Raw genomic sequence first — 19,806 nt, forward strand, 5'->3', positions numbered from 1 at the left:
ATGCATTTAAAATGGATAAAAGCTCTGCAGAATTTCACCCAAAAGCAAAAGCTGCAAAACTATACCCTTCCAAAACAGATGAACTTAATAATATACAGAGCAAAGCCAGAGCAGTTGGAAATGCRGCTATGGATGTCACTTGTTTCTATGGCCAGCAAATATTTATAGCTATCGATGAAGTTTATTACCACAGATGCTCTGCATTCATATTGGGTCCTCCCACTTCAAAAGTAAAAAGTTATTGTTGTACAGTTTAACTAGAGGGTTGCATGTTTTCCCCTTGATTAAGATTAGATTAAGACTGTGAATTGACAGGTCTTCCATTTCTTCTTTGGAAGCAGCAGACATTTTAAACAGGGCAATGGGATTCCAAAATTTCCATTTATAAATGTGAATAATATTGTCGTGTATTTTAAAAGGTTGCCAAAAAGGCAGGAGAAGTGATGGAGGGAAAAAAACATTTACTAGGTTAGGAAAGATGGAACCATGGAAAACTTCCATGGAAAACTTTCATTCTCTTTCAAAACTGAAACAGCCAAACAACAACAAAAAAAAAGAGGTTAAAGAAAACATTTCTTGTTCTCAGAAACAGCTAGGAAATGGACCACAAATACGCCACCTACTTGAGACTAGAATTTCCTGGAAAGTCCTGGACCTTTTGAATACTTCATTCTGTTAGGTTTAATTGAGGAAGTTTGTTTAAAAAAAAGTCTAAAATGATGTACATTTGTATTTATGCTGGACCACTGATTTCATGATTTAAGTCTTGTCCTCTTTCCAGTGTAAAAAAAAAGCAGATTCCTTAATGATTTGGACTGTTTGTACAGTCCAAACTGTACGGCTGATTTGGGAAGAATTTCGTAATTTACACTTCTGTGTTCAAGTTTATGCTAGGAAAGCCAGAAACTTTGCAAATCTGCAGTTTTAGACCTGCTCTTTAATGAGCCATTCGCACATGTTAATTTCAACTTTATAATTTCAGATTTTTAGAAGGACGAATTATACCATATCTATGATATAGATTATTAAGGGATTATCAGATGATTATCACAGATGACTGCTGAGGAAGAAAATCTAGAAATCAGTGATGTCCAGGGGAAGGTCACTACAGATTACTGTCAGATTGGTCTGAAGGAAAAATCAGTCCATATGTGTGTGAAACGCCTAGGAAATTCCAAACTGCGGTGCCACCATCAGGCCTGTTTTGAGGAAAATATCACAAAATCTAGAGGGAATGAGCCTCTTGAGCAATAAGGAACATCCTGATTTTTGCAAAGCAGATGGTTTGCAAGGAAGGCATACATTTTATTTGCAGAGTTCATTTGAAAAGGCTGACATGGGAATGCTATCAAACAGGTGGAAAAGCTGTAAACAAAGGCTACTGATATAAATAGAGTGTATAAAGTTTAGAAAGGTATTTTGTCAATCCTGAACATATATCCGCTTTGCATCACTGACATCAGTGGGTGAACATCATCAAGAGGTGAACTGCATTTTCATGGCCATCTGCACAGGACTTAGCACAATGAAGTTTTAATACCATTCGTAGCCCGTGAAGCTCACTGTAACGTAACCACTAAACCACCCAGTGTGGTTCAAGAGGYGTTAGGAACAGAACTCTCTATTTTATTCATTAGTGACTAGGAAAGGGCTGCTGCTTCACAGGGAGCTAAGGGCAAAATGTGAACTTTGAGAAGCTTTACAAAAGTGTTGACATGAATAAGGAGCTCAGTTCTGATCTCTGTTACATTAGTAACATTTGTGTAGTACTCCTAAATTTAAAGCATTATGTGAAAGGTGTATCTTATTATTTTTTGTRGTGAAACTGAATTACTAAGTCACTGAGATTTTTGTTGTCTTTTCTTGTGTGAGTACTGATACGTTTTGCAGGTTACTAGTGGGAAGGCAGTCCATCATTTTCCAAATTTTGAGAACCTGAAAATAAGCCTCAGTGGCTCTTCGATATTCCGCTCTTAGGAAAAAGAGCCTCGTTCGTGTGGTTAATCACAGGTGGGCTCTTGTTCTCCTCCGTCAGCTCTGTGCAGAGGGAGCTCCTGCTGAGCAGTGCCACCACGGCTGCCCTCCAATTCCATTGCTCCCTGAGGTGCTTTGCAGACAAATAGATTTGAAAATAGCTGGGCACAGATGTTTAGGTGCCTGGGTGTTTTGCCTGAAAATGATAGTCAGTCTTCATTTTTGTTTCTGCTCTCCAGCCTGTTGCAACAACAGTGTTCCTGTCATTGCGGCTGTTCCTCAGCCACGTGCGCTATGCGACTCATTGTGAAAGGTTGCACGCTTTCCCCTCCCAGGTGTGCACCTATCTTCCCCCTGTTAGCTCTTTGCAGGCTGAAATCAGCCTGTCGGGGTACTTGATCCTGCAGAGCTTTCTGGCTAGCTTGGTTTCAGTGCTGCGCTGGGCAGAAGCAGTCAGGAGCCAAAAAAGCAAACTTCRAAGTAGGAAGCGGTACTTCGGTCAGGTTCTGGAAGAGTTTCTCCAATGTTCTTTTCAACATCTCTTTACAGTTAGGAAAAAAGCCAACCCCCCCCCAAACAACGACAAAAAAGAACAAACCCTAAAGGAACAATAAGCCTCATACAGACCTCCTGGCTCACAGTCACTCCAGACTTTGTTTACTTAGGCAGCAAAAATAGGAGCTCATGATATCAGTTCAAGGCAAACTGCATCTGGCCTTGGTCCTCTTTAATAATCTTTGTTTTTCAGCTTTGCTTTTTCTTTCTGTCTTTCCTATGTTCTCGTCTGTCATTCGAGGATCCCTGCTGGCACTGCATCTTCTTCCTAAGCAGCGCTAGCTGCTTCCTCCCACCCAGGGCTCGAGACCTGCCCAGGGTTGGGGGCATCCTGGGTGCAGGCTGAGCACCTCCTCTCTGGGACTTGACTCCATCTAGTCCAATTAATTGCCATTTTCTATATGTTTTCCAGAGCTTCTTAGTAAAACGAAGTCCTCTGGGAATCTCAAATGGGGATTTTTGTTTATTTGCTTGGTAGTTTATTGGATGTCAGAAGGGTCTCGTGAAAAAAAAAAAAAGGAAACAAAAATACTCTTTATGGAAGCTTAGTTAATCATGAGTGATTAAGGGGGAGCTTGATCCTAGCTGTATTTTAACTGTTGCAGAGGTTTTCTTTGGTGATTGATTATTGTTTACAGTACGAGTTCTTGTTTCACTCGATATTCAAGCAAAGTTGTGCAATAGATAAAAATATATTTTGTGTTTTCAGATTCCTGCTAGAGAATTGGATATTCAGATTTAGTTTTTTCATGGTATTTACATGAACCAGCACTTCCTGAGGTGTCCTAGAAGAATGCTGAGTGTCAGCATTTCTGTTTTTTTTTCTGAATTAGCTACATCTGCTTTCAAAGTTGATTAAGATAAATCAGAATAAGATATTCTTTCACTGTAGTTCAAACTCTATTCTGCAATGACTTTCTTGTGTAGACAAGGCTTTAGAAAACTCTTTTTGTTTAAAATGAATTCTCCTTGTTTTTTTTAGCCCTTGCATTTTAAGCTTGTACTGAGAAATGAATGGTATTCTTTTAACTGACTTCTTTCTTCCTCTACAGGCTATAAGATGGCACATTGATCTACAGCCATGGGCAAGTCCAACTCCTTCCCTGAACTATGAGGCCTTGAGGTTCCTGAAGTACATAAGCACTTCTCAGGTAGGTTCTTTGTTTCTGTCTCTATTTAGAAAATAATTTGCCCGACACAGCCTGTTTCCTCTCAGATAAAGAATTAACCTCATGCCAAGCTGCTGTTGCAATTGCTTGGAATGTGTTTTATTTCTAAAGTTGCTCAACTTAGTAGTGATGGTCAGCATTGTTAGGGGGAGGACAAATCTGGTAGCCTGATGAGGCAAGGCTGCTGTGCAGTTTCAGTGCTGCCACGTCCAGCTAGTAGCAAGGCTGAGCGTGTGTTCCCAGTAGAAACATGCATGAACACAGATACATRCCACATATATACACGGCCAGCCACACAGATCAACACAGACACAAACAGTACCAAGAGCCTCATCCTGTTCCCCTCTCTGGCTGATCAGGATGAAGGTCTGTTAATGGGAAATATTTATACATGTGTGTACCGTGTGGATTCCTCCAGTACCTGGGCTGAGACACTCAATTTGATCAGCAGCTGCCCCTGGATTCCCTCTCTCCCCAGTTGCTGGCAGCTGTACATACGAGCCCCTGAGGCCCACAGCCCCCCTCCAATACCTGGTACATATGTACCTAGTCCACCTGCAACATAACYTACTTGTCAGCTAGTTTGGCTTGATATTTACTAGCAATCACATGCTGACTTACATACATTCACCCTCTGCAGTTGCTGGTACCAGAGTCCCACAGGCCTTCTGACTTATGGTCCCATTCTAGTTGCTGGCACTTAGACACACATGTGCACTCAGAATAGAGAGCTTCCAGGAAAACATTAGAAATGGAATTTAGTAAGAAGGCAGGACAATCTGCGTTGATCAGGAAAAGGGCATGGCCAAATAAACATACTGACCAGCACTGTTTACATATGACTGGCTCTTTTTATTTCATTATCCCTCTATTTTCCCATGTTTGTTCCTCTCCAAACCTCCTTGATCCCTCCCTTTCTATGCCTTCAGTTCCTCCCATGAACATCCCATAAAAAGTCTTGTGTAATCCTGAATACTGTTCCCCTGCATCCCACACCACAATGAGTCCCTCGCCCCTAAGTAGTAACCCTGCCTCCAGAAGTCCAAAGGATGCTCTGGAGAGTGTCTCTCATTGACTCATCTTGATGGTTTTCACACCTGGACCAAGAGAATCTCAGCTCTCATGGGCTGGAGGGCAGGGAGACTGGTTCTCTGACAGGGCTTTTAGGATTCCCCTGTCTGGCTTTGTGCCTTTGTGTGTGGTGTACCTCCTTCCTGTGTGTGTGGTGTTGAGGTTTTTAGGGGTTGATTGCCTTCCTGGGAGAGGCCTGGGAGTAGCCAAGGCAAGGTRTTATTTGAGTTCCCCCACCTTCCCAATGTTCCTCTGTGCTCCTCTGTATGTGGGCAGTCTAGCTTTTTATCAAATAACCTAACAAACATGAATGTAAAGATGAAAACACAGGGTTGAAAGAGTGCAGTGTTTTCTTGCTTTTTATTTAGAGTAGTTCATGTTCTAACAGAAGTACAGTACAGCTGAAATTCTAGACATTGTTCCTTTCTCATTCTCTCTCTCACTTTCTCAAATACAGGAAAGTACTGAGCAATGTGTAGCAAAAGGACTGTATTCTACCACTCAACCTGTCAGTAATAGTGTGATAACAAGATTCATTTTAGGTTAAAAAGGATGCATTTGAGGCTTACAGTAAAATGAGAACAAGGCATTGGTTCCTAGTCTGGGTGCGTTTTCCCAATAGTRCTAATATAATTCTGATTACCTGAGAACAAAAAAGGTGGTGATGATCTGAAAAACTAGTATATTTATGTGCTTTTTCAAAGGCATCACCTCCAAATCCACCTTGCATTGACAGATGCTTCCAGGGCTCAAATATGTGGAAATTGGATTATCGTATCTTAATATAGACATCACTTCTACAAAACATTGTATATATATTTCCTGTAATGAAGAATGGAAAAGGTACTGGATATCCACAATTCTGACAGGGCAGGTACTTTTAAGTATTCAGGTCTATCAGCAAGTGGCCCTTCAATACAGATTTAACTACACTGTCTCCCACACAGAAGAATAAGAAGATGCCTCAGGTGTTTCTGTCACTGAAAGGTCATTAACATAAGTAATTAACTGTAAGATTAATGTAATGCTTTGTTACTGCAACACTTTTAAAGCTGACATGGAAGAGTCAGTTGAAATGTATTGAAAAATATGCTGCTGTGCCTATGGTATTGTAACTGGGAAGGCAGCAGAGGGTTCACTTATCCTCAAGCCTGGTTAAGCATTCAGAATTGTGGAAGTGGAAATCTTGGTCTCCATGTGCCCTGGCACTGGGCAAGACGACTCATATGGAGACAGCAGAGATATCTGTAGAGCTGCTTGTTGTCTAGTAGAGTAGCTAAGGCTGAGGCAGGCGTATTAAGGCTGAGAACATCCTTCATCTCAGCAACTTAATAAACAGTGGCAGATTCTGCTAAACTCCACTAGTTGGGTCAAAACTTACAAGGACATCAATTAGCAGAGAGTTTATTGCTTCTGACACACTAATCAAGAAGTTTTGTTCCCAGAGTAACTGACCCTGGGGACAAGCATAAGTGAAAACAAAAGAGGAGAGAAACCCTTGTTCCTGACCTGGCAGATGTTACATGATTAACAGCTGACAGGAAAACACTATGAGTGTTAYAAGCATTACAGGGAATGGGATCCTACTTACACAGATAGGCATGGGATCTCCTTTTATTTGTGTGCTGAGCAAGTGTCAGCTAATTACTCGGATTGTGCTCAGCTGATTGTGATTAGCAAAACAGATCACACCAGTGGAGAGGGAAGATACCATGTCATCAGGGTTCACTGGGGTGCAAACAAAAGCYTTTTTAATAGTAATACCTAATAATCAGAAGAAGCACCTTTTGCTTACTGTTACCTGTACAAGAGTAATGTATAGAAGCCCAGCCTAGGGCTTTATTGCTCTGCATGTTACACAACAGACCGGTGATGGTGCTAAAGGTAGAGTTCAGATCTTCTGATTTATGGTTATATTTCAGTAGCAAGAGCTGGTAAAATTGCTATRAATTCTGAGTGTTGTAATTGCTCATAATACCATGAGTCAATTAAGTAATAGAATAGCAGAATCTTTTATTTTTCTGTGGAGAATGTGTTTTTTTATGTCTTAAAATTAGTGCTTGTTATCACAAAGCCACTTATTCTGTGATTGTTATATGACAGAAGGGAAATAGGTGGTGGGGTGCAGTGCAAGTCATTGCTTAAAGCTTAGTGAATTCTTAGAGCAGCATGAAGAGATGCTATATAAGCTTTTATGAAATTTTYCCTGGGAATTATGAGCTAAGCAGGGGTAGGGAGGTTGTGCAGCATGCAGYTCTGTGAATGTAATGCTCCAGATAATGATCTTTCAGAGCTTAAGCCTCTTTAAAAATGAATGTTTTATTTACTTACTATAAGGCATGTGGACAGTGCCTATCACAGCAAAGGCTAGATTCCACTTTTTATTCTCACCCCCGGTATATAATTGTTCAGAAACAAAATTTTCTGAGTAATTACTCGGAAAGATGAAAAGATCTGTGCTCTTTAGTTTGGCTAAAACAGAAAACTGAGCCTGAGAAGGAAGRTGTGAGAATAGTCAGCTGAGGACTGATATTTAACCTGGTTTTAGCTCTACGGTTGTTTTTCCCTCCTGTTTTGGCTTTCTGGCATTGACAGCTCCCATCCTTGAGAGTTTCTGGAAGGTTGAACCCAGCACCAGCTGGGTTCAGAGAGCACCTCTTCCTCACGAAGGCTCAGCTGGGTACCTATAGTTCTTTGAGGTCTTTGCTTTCATGTTTGCATCTTAGCAGCCCATGTCCTGCAACTGCTGAATTTGATGGCCAGGCCACTCTTGGTTGGAAAAGATTTTCAGCAAGCACTCCTAAGCTGTTGTCAGTGCTGAGCAGTGCAATCTCTCTTAAGCAGGAGTAGCCGAAGCTGCTGTGCTTACCTTTGCTTTCCATTGCCTCCTTAACACTGCTRCAGCAATGGCCTTACCAGTTGTGCTGGCTTTTCCTTGGCTTCTATGTGCCGTGGGGCATCGTCTTCCAGCTCCACAAATGTCTTTTCCCTGAGTCCGTCTGGGAGGAGGATGATGTTCTAGGAGAGCATTGCAGAGATGTTAGGCAAGGTGTAGCCCCTGATGCCAGCCACTTTTCCAGYCCTTGAAACCATCAGTTGGTGGGTGCAGTGGCAGCCCTCTGCAGATGCCTCGGTGCTGACTGGTAGAGAGCAGCTCTGTGTCTATAGTGGTGAGAGCAGCAGGGACATTGAAGCTCTCACATGGCTGCTGGGTGGCCAGGCAAAGCTGGGATTGCAAACAAGAGCGTGTAATGTCACTCAGACATCCCGTAACTGTGTTGGCTCACGGTCCCTGTTGTGTTTTGGCTGTTCAAGGCTGTTGCTTAGGTGCTGGCAAAGCTGACTTGACCTTTCAGTCAAATGATGCGGACACTTTATTATGTAAAACACATCCAGGTTTCTGATGAATTCACCACTATTTACTAGTTGTTTTCTTGTTCTTTACAAGGACTTTGACTTACATTGTTCCTCCTGCAGGTTCTGTATCTCTTATCGCAATTATCTCTTAGACAGTATCTAAGCTAGCACAGCATTGAAACACTTGCAGTGATTCCTCTGTTTAGTTAAGCACTTGCTTAAATCCCTTTGTTATTGGATAGGGGATGTGTTTAGGTCATCATTAAATCTCTTCAGGAACTGAAATCTGAGATACTCAAGGTGTAATATACGGTGTACGTTGCCGTGACACTGTCTTTTAAATAAATAGTGAATCATGGGATTTTATTTTGACATGATGTAGGCTGCAGAATCCAGTCCAAGGTTTGAAAGGAAAAAAATAATATGTACTGAAATAACTTGTTCTCAGGAAAATTGACTTCAGGRTAGTATACTAATGTTTAATTACTTGCTTTTCAAACTGTGTTGCTCTCTGGGGGATTATGTAAGCCTTAAATTTCACCAAACAGAACACACAAACAAGGGGAAAAAAATCAAATCTCCATAGCTGTAGATCTGACTGTCAGTCAGATTTTAATTAAACCAATTAACATTTTTCTTCTTTCAACTCATTCCCCAGAAGACAAATTAAAAACAAATTWAAGTAGTTACATATTAAAATGGAACATCCTTTGATTTCAACAGATTTCATGCGAGCACATGAACCTGAACAGCCTGACAGGGCACCCTGAAGCCACCAAGAAGCCCTGGTCAGTCTGTCTTGATGAGAGGTTTAGCCTTATTCATCGAATCAGAAACAAGCAATGCCGTCTCTATTCACTTGGGTAAGTGCTCTCTTTAAAATGCAGCAAATCATTTCATGATACATTTTAGCCTCAAAAAGTGCACTTATAAGTGCAAAACATGCACAACAATGTTGTCTTTTAAAAATGTGGACTTTGTTCACGTGTATTTAGTATATATAGATGTATTGCTGTAGACTGTGTTTTTAGGGAAAAATCTTTCTTCATAAGGGTCTTCATATTACCTCACTTTTCTAATATCAGCATGAAAGCAAATTGTCTAATAGTGAGTAGTGAGTGTGGTTTTGATGGGGGAAGATGGGAATTAATGAACTAAACCGAGGAGTGTACCTTGTCTTCCCTGAGCATAAATGCCTTGCATAATTTTGGGGTACTTCAGCAGCATTATTTATAAAACTTCATTAGCAAAGTCRTACATCTCCATATGAGAGTGTATTTGCTAAGCACTTCAGGGGTAACATGTGCCAAAGTGATAATAATAAAGGCCACTGTAGTTTTATTTTAAGATGTTTATAGTGTTCATGATGTTTTCAGCACTTGAGATTGAGATCTTCATTCTTCACAGAACGAGGTAGTAAAACTACAAATGGAGCTTGTTTCTCTGCTAATAATAAACTCTACCTCTTGGGAGGACAAGGGAGTTCAGTCTTCATCAAACCACTGGGCTTTTACATTTTACAGCAGTACATAGTTTGATTATGATCATTGGAATCTGKACTTCATTTCACATAGATCACCAAACGACTGCCAGCTGGTAAAACTTGGTGTTTGTTTTCCTGGGAGCTAGCTTCAGGTTAGAGATATGTCGAGAGGCTCTGTGTTCCCTAAATCAGCACAGTTTATTCCTGTGATTTTGCTGCTGCTSTCTAGAAGCCTTCCACCACAATGAGCTGTGTCTCGGTGTTTCTTAGTGATTAGCACACAGCAGTTAGCACCAGTCATTAACATAAAGTGGATTCAGAGTCTCCTAGAGTCAAAGAGAGTATTTTCTATTAAATTGAGTGGGCTTTGAATCAAGTGGTATAAAGACCACTGAGCTGTAAAGACCAAACTCCTGAGAGAGGAAGGGGCTCTCAGATATCATTCAGCTGTATTGCTCAGTGGCAGAAAAACAATTCTCTTTTAGAGGCGAATCATGTCWATGGAAAGCAAGCTTCTCTCAACTACTCTTGCTTCTTATTTTCAGAACATTCTTYGTAATCTATTTTAAATGATACTTACTTGTTTTTAATGTAAAATTTACATTTTAAATGATTTTTTTTCTTCATTAAGTTTTTTACTTTCCTGTGGAAGTTGAGAGGTGCTGTATTAATCTACATTTAGGTCCTGACCTTTCTTGCTCAACTGTAGTTCTAGTTCATTGTCTGAGGCTCCTTCTAATAGTCAGTGGAGAGAGGAAGGCACATTTAGGTAGAAAATCAGCTAAGCTGAATAACCTTTTGGAGGTACCTGTGGCTTTTCTTTGATTTGAGAGGGAGCCCAAGRTAACATAGCTGCTGATTTTTGGGTACTGCACCAAGATACCTGAAGTTAATGGAATGAATCTACCCTGTGAGTAATATCACAATTAATGCTAGATCTGTGTCCCTGTGTTAATGTCCCTCTATCTCTTTGATATGGGCCAGGCGTGGGTTGAGAAATGTTTTTCTATTGAAGTAGCCAGTAGACACAATGCAGAGTTTRTGCCAGCTGTGCTAGGACAGATCTGGCACAAAGCTGATGAACACAAAGATAACTGCTGGCGTTTTTGGAACAGATYGCAACTAGTCAGTACTTTGAATGTGGTGCTGTTTTTGATATGGTACAGGGAGCCCCAATGCCAGATTTTCTGTTCTGGTGGAACAATAAGCTTAGCGGAGATTGAAGTTGATGTTGATAGGAAAGTCGATCATCATGCACACATGTGCAATAAATACCCAGCAATGACGTATTTCATGAAACAGCTAAAAAAATAAAAAGCGATATTGGGGGTTAAGGAGGAGTAGTCTTTAATCCTTCAGATTTCYTTTGCAGACTTTGGAGCTCATTACTGCTTAATTCTTCTCTCAGACTGACTTCCTTTAGTTTATGACAGACAGAAAAGTAATTTTCTTCTGACTAAGACAAAAATCCCCTTTAAGTGTTTCTGTTATCTCATGCACTTCATAAAGAGCAAATGGAGAGCAGCTGCTTTCAGTGAAGAACATTCTCTGTGGAGAGGATGGAGGGAGCACAAATGCGAAAGTTCAGCCTGAGTGTTACTGGGAATCCTGAATTAAATCCATGCATCATTAAAAATTGAACAAAACATACTGCTTGTACTCTGCCTTCCTGAGGGTTGTGGAAGAGGTTACATGCGAATGGGAGTGAGCAGTGTCTGACACCTCTGGAGGTCTTTTTAGATTAGTATTAGTTGCTTCCACTACTGTGAGGCAGCAATGTTTTTGCTTGGGGGACTGGATTTCCCAGTATGACATGTACTTGCAGTATGCATTAGTGAGCTCTAGTTATTATYGCTAAATCTGCTTAGATTAAACTAAGTCTGTAACAAACACAACAGGCAGGCRCTCAAGCTGGGATAATATGAATGAATAGGATTTCAGAAACTTAGCAGTTGAGGTTTTAAGAGTTCACTGCAAGACTGTATAAAAGACCTTCCCGGAGGATCTTAAAATGAAGGGGATCCAGGGTCCAGGCAAGGAAGGCTTCTTTTTCTGCCCGGCTACAGAGCTCATTTATTTTCCCTTTGGGAAGGCGGGGGGGACGACTACCAAAAGAGAAAGCAGTGCCTTWGCAGGCATGTTTTTACCCCTCCGTTTGGTGGTCCCTCTGGAAGTCGGCGTACCTGCAAGCAGCAGGTGACGCAAGCCGCCCTTGCGCCGCCTGCAYGTTCGCTGAGCTCCGGGTGGACGCGATGCTCGGTTCGGTGCAAGCTCCAGCCCAGTGTTTATTCAAAGTGGGAGGCTCTGTTTACCGTGACCCTCGGCGAACCTTGCAAGCAGAGGATAGCCAAGGGACACCACTGTCCTGTGTGCCGCTGGGATGCCGCTCGGTCTCCTCARTGGGCTTGCCTGCCCTGCTGCCTGGCAGCGGCGCCTGTGGAGCCCTTTTCTTGCACTGTGGGCGAGTGGAATAAGGGCCCCTTCGCTGGATATTGTTCTYCTCCTTTTGAGGGTCACCTTTACCCCTGCTACAGGGGATCGCATGTAACTCTTGACTGTGTGACCAGGTTCGGTCTCCTCTTTACTGTAAAAATAGGTCATCTTACTCATTTTATGTTTCGCCGTTCCTGAAGACGGCAGCTGTCCTCTCCCACCAGTGTGGAAGGGCCTCTCTAATCTTTTGTGACCCCAACGCACCTCTGTTCAGATCATAATCCTTTTAAAGTAATGCAAAATCTTTCTCAGGAAGCCTCACTTGCTTACTTTTTTCATGCTGCATTAGCATGGTCATGTGTGGGCCTGGAATTTTGCAAATCAGTTTGCAGTTCTTCTAAATACTATTTTCTCTTGTTAGCATTTGCTGTTGATTAGCTCTCTCTTCCAGCATAAATGTGAGCTGCAGGCCAAGAAGTCAGAAGCTATGCARACGCCTTCCTCGCCCTCAAATATTTTTTAATATTTTGCACCACCGTAAACATCACTTTGCGGCCACATTTGAGTAATAATTTGCTTCAAGGCAGTGGGAATATTGTTTACACCAAAAGCATCTGGCCCTCCCAAACAAATGAGCTGGAACTGTTAGGAGCGTATCACACATGCATGTGTCCACCAGTCCCTGATACGCTCATCACTCTGATGCCTTAATTGTCCAAACAATTCACATTTGTTCATTTTTAGCCAACTTCTCATTCAGAAGGCATTACGTTGGTCTTCGTTCATCTGTGTCCCGTCTGTAGAATGTCACATGCAAACAAGTATTTCCATTCACTTGATTAACTTCTGAACTTTTTTCCTAGTATATATTGAATGAATTAAAGGAAAACTAATCTCTTTTCATCCTGTACGTTTTTATAAGCTTAAGTCATGTGAAATAAAATAATTCTTAAAAGCGTGCTGTTTTTGCAAGCCCTATATCCTTTTCCTTTCTCAAGATTTGTGAAGAAGAAAGGTGTTCAGTGGAAGCTGTTCTCGTAGGACAGTGTATATACTGTGCAGCAGAAGTGGTACTGTATTCATACCTTCCAAAATGTATGCTCTTCCGAACGCTGTTTCAGAACTTGGATTTGTTTTAGTTTACCRGTATGTCTTCATGTCAGTCATTTAGTACTGGTTTAATGCTGTATCATAGTGTAGCATAATTTCCAGTGTATTATATTTTACATGTAGACTCAAATGACTAGGATTATTTCAGAGTCGCACCCTTCTTAAAATATGTGCCTAAGGGTAGTTGTGTTGCCGTATAGCAAGTGCACTGACTGTGCGTCTGAGAGTACTGCCTGATAACAGTATGTCTGTGGTAGATAAATGCTGTGCTGTTAGGACCTAGTGGGTTTTCTCGGTTAGTACAACCAGTTGAAACTCCAGTTTAAAAAGCTGGGGTCTCTTCCTGATGTGACGTGTGTGTAATCCTACAGCATAATTTTGATTATGTTTAAGGTTTAGTGCGTGAACTGAAACACACTTGGAACAAGCTTGGAAGGATAGGGGTGAAGTGGACATCATAGCCTGCGCTGTAGGGAAGGCCTGAGGTGCAGACGTGTGACTGTGGTGGCAAATACTGGAATGTTTTAGTTTTAGTGAACTCTGTGCGATTCACCTGGCTGTATGGGGTGGGAATATGGCACAGCTTCATAAGGCAATTTAATGTCAGTACACCTTTCCTTGCAGAGACTGAGACGATACTATTTTCTGTGTTATGGGACTGCTCATCTTTCCTCTTCTTTTGGGTCTTTGTTAAATTAGCAGGCATCTTTCTCTAAGTTTGTGTACCAGTTCTGCTGCTCTTGGGAAGAATTTAGTTTTAGATTTGCATTTTTATCTTCGTGTACCTGGAGAAAGAGTGGCACTTTGTTCCTGGGTCCTGTCTTTATTGGTGACAGTTGCAGCTTGTCTTTGTAACACCAGATTATAGATATAGTGGGAAATATGCCTGATTTTACAAAACAAATTTTGTGTACATTTTAAATATATTTGCTCTTCTGCATATACCTTGGTGACTGGAAGTCTGTGCACTGTGGACTAAAGAATATATTTTAATCTTTTAGGAAAAAGCAGATTGAAAATAGAGGAATATGGATATGCTGATATGGTACTAAGTACTTGTATTAATGACAGCACTAAGATGTGAATGTTTAATTTACTCTCTTATAAATGATGTCTCCTTCTGAATTAAGAAATCAGTTCTTTGGGATAGTTATTTGCCTGGCTAAAAATGATTTACTCCTTGTCTTGACAGGAGCCCTTCTTTATAAACCATATGCAGTATATTGCACTGTGCTTGAGTTTTCTGATGAGTTTAGTTCATCCAATATGATTGAAATAGTTTAATTARGTGAATCAAAAGTTTCATGAAAAGTTTCTTGAGGTCACTTAAGCATGTGACTTCGGGGAAAAACACATATTCCTGAAAAATTTTTGAATAATTTTCCTGAAAATTTTTGAATATTTTGAAAAATATTTTTTCCCTAAAAAGTAGCCCAACAGTTTCTTCACTTTGCTGCAGAAACTGACTGATAGAATTGTTGCCTCCTTACATGCCCATGAGTCCTTGTGATATTCTGCTTTTACTAATATATTTTTTTGCAGCTCCACTAGTTATGTCATCTTTTTCATAGGCTGGGCAATGATGACAACCAATTTGAGGTGAACATGGCTAACAGTGGATGTGAAGTGCATCGTTTTGATCCCAGCATCAAATCGGCGCACATTCAGGAGGGACGGCATCTCTGGTATCATCGCCTGTCCATTGACTGGAGGGATCCCAATCCAGCTATTGCTGCTCGTAAGCTTCATAGCAACACAAAGAAGCTGGGCACAATATTGAATGAATTTGGACATCAGAAGGTGAGATCTCAGGTATCACATTTTAACTGCAAGATGAAGTGCTGGGAAACAGTAGAACTTTCCTTCTTGCCACCTCAGGGGCTTAGGTACTTTCCAAGTTACCTCCTGACAGTGGTTCATTCTTCAGATGTACTTGTAAAGTATCTTCTTGTTGGGGGTGTCTTTTCTGTCTTGTTTTCTTCTATGTGCTGATAACAGCCACCTTGATTTTAAATCACTAGCCATACACTAAATACTTCTCCTCATTTTACTTTCAGCTAGCTGGTGACATTGACTGCTGCTATTTTCATTTCTGTGATTGGTCTACTCATTGCCTGATGATTACTGCTAAGCTATTCATGCAGCATGGTTTAAAAAGAGAGGGAAATTGCAACAATAATTAGACAAGAAGAGGTAATGGATGGGTTGTTTACATTTGCAAGGTCACTAGTCCCAATTACAGTCATCAATAACAGAAACATCCTGTTTTGAAATTGGCAGCAATTTGGTTTTTTGAAGTTACCCAATTTCTTTTTAGGGAATTGTAAAAACATCAGAAATCTTCATCTCTCAAATAACTGTTGCCAAAACACATTTGAGGAAGTTCCTGACACACAGACTTAGGTAGCTTTCAAGACAGCTTTCCCCTCAGAGAATACACTAGCATGAATTAAAATGCTAATATGCTTCATTGCCTGCAGCATATTCTGCATGTCTTTGTTTTTTAAGAAATAGGCAGCCTGAGCTAAGGAGGAGCTCTTCTGTAGGATTTACAGAGCAAGCAGTGCAATTTAAGTTTTTTATTATAAAGTGCAGGATGTGCTTTTCACTTTATTTCTTGCTTTTCTTCAGTGTTTTCTTTTGGTTCAGCACTCCTGATTGAACCATTTTGAAGATAAAAGCAGAAAAAGAAGCTTTTTCTTACTACTTAGTTGTACTGTAACAATTCTAGACTGTACATTAGTGAAACGTCTGGAGGGAGAGAGAGAGAGAGAGAGAGATATGCCTTAGAATGTTTGTTTTGATTTTAGAAAAATTAGTCACAGAGCAAATGAACAGCAGCTTGATCCACAAAAAGGATATGAATCTCATGATACAACAGACCTCCTGAGAATAGTCACTTCGTTGTCAGGATACTGTGGAGTGATTATAAGACCTTCTGTGGACTGGAAGATTGTACCTGTGAATCCTAAGCATRTAACTTTCTGGGTTAGAGTTAGGTTACAAGAAAGCACCCAGCTGGAGGGCAGCCAGGGAACACAACGCACACGTAACGCATGGAGTCAGGCTTTTCTGTAGTTGTATTCATACTGCATAGGGTTTGATTGAGTGTGTTCGTGCATTGTGAGCACCATAGAGCCTCTTATTCTGTTAGCATTCAGGTAGCTCCCTTATGCAGAATTATTGTGTTAATTAAGTCAGGAGCTGAATTTCACGCAGTGAGAATAAAGCCATTATACACTTTGCAATGTTCTGTCAGTTCCTATTTGTGAAATATCTGAATGAACCAATTCTACTTACATGGTTCTATTTAGTTTTTCTTTAATTGGAAGGTGGTYTGAGAAGTTCTGTGTTGCACAAAGACTCTGATAAGCTCCAATTTATGAAGAGAACATCCAAGTAAATACTGTGACATTCAGGTTTTCATTTTTACACTGAATGTGAGAGGAGTGTTCCCTTGACTGCATAAATAAGTTAATGCAAAACATTTTCACAGAATATTTTGCAAAGCACTTCTTTTTTTTTTCAATTGGAAATTTAAAACATTCTCTTCCTGACATTCTTTTTAATTTTAAAAATCCTTCTTGCCTAATCTCAAATTTGTTCTGTTCCTACTTCAAGGCAGGAATTCCAAGCAACTCTATTTGAAGCTAATGTCTCGTYTGTTCCTTGCTTTTATTCTTTAAGACTTGGGACTTGAATGGAATATTTCCACTCATGTTGGGGACTTTGGATCAGGCTGATGCAGAGTGAACGGACAAGGCATCCTGTAGTTCTTCTCACTGTAACCTTGAGAGGAAAACATGAAACATGAGGGTTTTAGTGTTCAGTGACATCAAAGAGCTTGAGTGGGCTCATTTCCCTCTCTGATGAGACTTCACCTATTATTCTGCAGTCAGTCATGAGACCACTTCCCCAGAAATGGAAAKCCATTTTGATATTACAACAAGAAGCATGAACTTTTTTTTGGTATTGGGGTGGATTTGAGGAAACATTAAAAGAACATGATCTGTCTAACAGATATCTAACAGTTATCTGGATTACAGTCCTCTGTTTCTCTGAGGAGTGTAAATAACATGGAGACAGAGGGATTGACTTGCATGAGACTGAGAATGGAAGCAGTATTTTGGGAAAATGCAGGAGAGTGAAGTTTTATAAACATTGAAATAATCTTCAAAGCATATAGTCAGAGTCCTGTTTTCTGGTACAAAAATCTAGATTTAAAATTTATGGGTGTATATCCGGAGAAGAAAATAGTTTATCAGCCACAGGAAAGGATAAGGATGTCGAATTTTATCTTTCTCATATTTGTTTTTCTTCTAATTTTGGCATAGGCAGTTGCTGAATGTACAGTCTGTAATCCACTGCTGATGGATAATGAGGAAAAAAAAGGAGAAAACCACTGAATGCTTAAGATTTTCCTTCTCATTRTTGTACAGTTCAACTTTTTGAAAGCTAGTTCCTTTGTGTTTCTCCTACTGACTACTGGGGTGAGGGTGCTACGGTACTGCTATTCCCCATGGATTAGTGATAGCTGGGAACTTCCTTCATGTAGGATCACAGGATAATTCARCTTAGCAAGGGACCTTGAAAGGTCTGTAATCCAGGCCCCCAAGCAAAGCAAGGTCAGCTGTGAGGTCAGATGAAGTTGCTTGGGGCTTTATCCAGTTGGGTCTTGGAAACTCCTGAATTTTCTCCAAAATGGAATAAACCTCTCTAGGCAATTTGTTACATAAGGACATTCAAGTTCAAGCTTTTTCCTAATACCCAGTTTTTACCTCTCTCATTTTAATTTATGCTTGCTCTCTCTTGTCCTCCTGCCATACTCTGTTGAGAAGCCTGGCTGTGTCATCTTGATGACCTCTTTGTAGGTGCTGGGGGCTGCTGTTAGGTCCCCCCGAAGTCGTCTCTTCTCTAGGCTGAACAAGCTCTGTTTTCCCCAGCCTTTCCACAGATGACAAGTGTTGCAGCTCCTGACCATCTTGATGGCTCTCTGCTGAACTAACTTCCAACTAACATTGGRCGTCCTAATACAAGACAGACAAAATTGGACGCAGTATATAGATATACTCACACAAGTGCTCAATACAGGGAAATAATCACTTCTCTTGATCTTCTGCTAATACATCCTCAAGTCCTGTTGGCCTTCTTGGCAGCATGATCCCCAGGGGCSTTTTCTGCAGAGCTGTTCCCCAGCCAGGAAATCCCCAGCCCATATCGTTGCAGGGWGTTCTTCCTGCTTTAGTGCAGGACTTGGCATTTGGTGTTGTTGAATTTCATCAGATTCCTATCAGCCCATTCCTCCAATCTGTCTGGGTCCCCCCCTGGATGGCAGCTCTGCCCCTGAGTGTAATGACTGGTCTCATCAGTTCGGTGTTATCTGCAAACTTGACAAAAATGCAGTCCATCACCTCCTTCAGGCCACTAATGAAGATGTTTAAACAGGACAAATTTTAGTATAGACCCCTGTGACACTTCTCTTGAAACTGGCCTCTGTGGATAGAATATGACACATCTGCCACTACCCTCTGTGTCTGACCATCCAACCATTTTTTTACCCAAATGGTTGTCTACTCATCCAGATTGTATTGTCCTAACGCAGATACAAGAGTACTTGTGGGAGACAGTGTCAGATATATAGTGCTCTTCTAGCCTAGTCACAGGAAGCAGCTGGTTCCATCTTCTTGCAGGTGGACATCAGTCTGAATTGCAGTTGTTACAGTAGGGCTKATTCAGCTCTCTAAATTAAACCATTTATCAAGTCCCAGTATAGATTTGCTTTGTATGTAGTATTGATGTTCTCCTCGGAAGGTTGCTATGTTCTGTCCAGCTTAGATTTTAGTATGCAGTAAAATACAAGGGAAAATCTGTACTGAAATGTAAACTCCCTCGCCGAGCTCCAGCATAACACCTCTCTCCAAAAAGCCATAACACTGAAATTTAATCTGAAATTCAGACCTGGCTGCTACATGTATTCTAAAGATTATGCTGCAAAGCAAAATTAAAAACTTTTGACAGAGAGGCCCTGAGAGGCAGAGAGTTCATTCTGTCTTGAAAGTATATTCACAAATAAATCATGCATGTTCACACATGCAAACTCTTAATTCTGTAATAGTTTTTTCTCCTTTGGGAGCTCTGTAGGTCAAACCTCTTGTGATGCCATCAGTAAGTGCTATGAGTGAGGAATTTGCATGCAGGATGGAACTGTTTAAGTGGCTGAGATGCTTTGTTGGAAAACAAATTAAACTAGAAAGGAGAATCTAAGAATGTAATGTAAAATCTGCATTTAACCAGGAAGTGCCAGTGGGCATAACTTTCAGAGAATGGCAAAGAATTGCATTCAACTCTTCCCATTCAAATAAACTTTGACAAACTGCATAAAAGACTAAATTGTATCAGGCCTGCGTGTTATTATTAAAAGAAATGCAAAGCAGTCTTTATGTGCTGATTTTGATTTGAAAGCTGTAATTTACACTAGTTTCTTCATGAAGAATTGTTTGCATGACAACTAACAGATGTCAACTTTATTTTATAGAAAAAGCTTAAATTTAAGCTTTATAAAGCAAAAAACCTCCTCCTTTTTACCTGCTATTTAACACTCAGTGCAACTTCAAAGCATTAGACCCTGCAGCCACGTTGATTAATAACCATATC

At 40.6% G+C, this 19,806-nt stretch overlaps 1 protein-coding gene across 1 annotated transcript in view; it reads left to right on the plus strand.

Annotated features, from left to right (window-relative positions):
* The first annotated feature begins 3,482 nt into the window (after window positions 1-3,482).
* METTL24 (methyltransferase like 24) overlaps window positions 3,483-19,806 on the plus strand; it is a 35,714-nt gene continuing 19,390 nt past the window's right edge. Inside the window, exons 1-3 of the mRNA XM_085306872.1 lie at window positions 3,483-3,680; window positions 8,850-8,989; window positions 14,724-14,952. Coding sequence (XP_085162998.1) covers window positions 3,540-3,680; window positions 8,850-8,989; window positions 14,724-14,952 — 510 coding nt within the window. The 5' untranslated portion in view covers window positions 3,483-3,539. The remainder of the gene's footprint in view (window positions 3,681-8,849; window positions 8,990-14,723; window positions 14,953-19,806) is intronic.

This window comes from Rhea americana, unplaced genomic scaffold (assembly GCF_003343005.1).
Source record: "Rhea americana isolate MKP2758 unplaced genomic scaffold, rheAme1 scaffold_25, whole genome shotgun sequence".
Lineage (NCBI taxonomy): Eukaryota > Metazoa > Chordata > Aves > Rheiformes > Rheidae > Rhea > Rhea americana.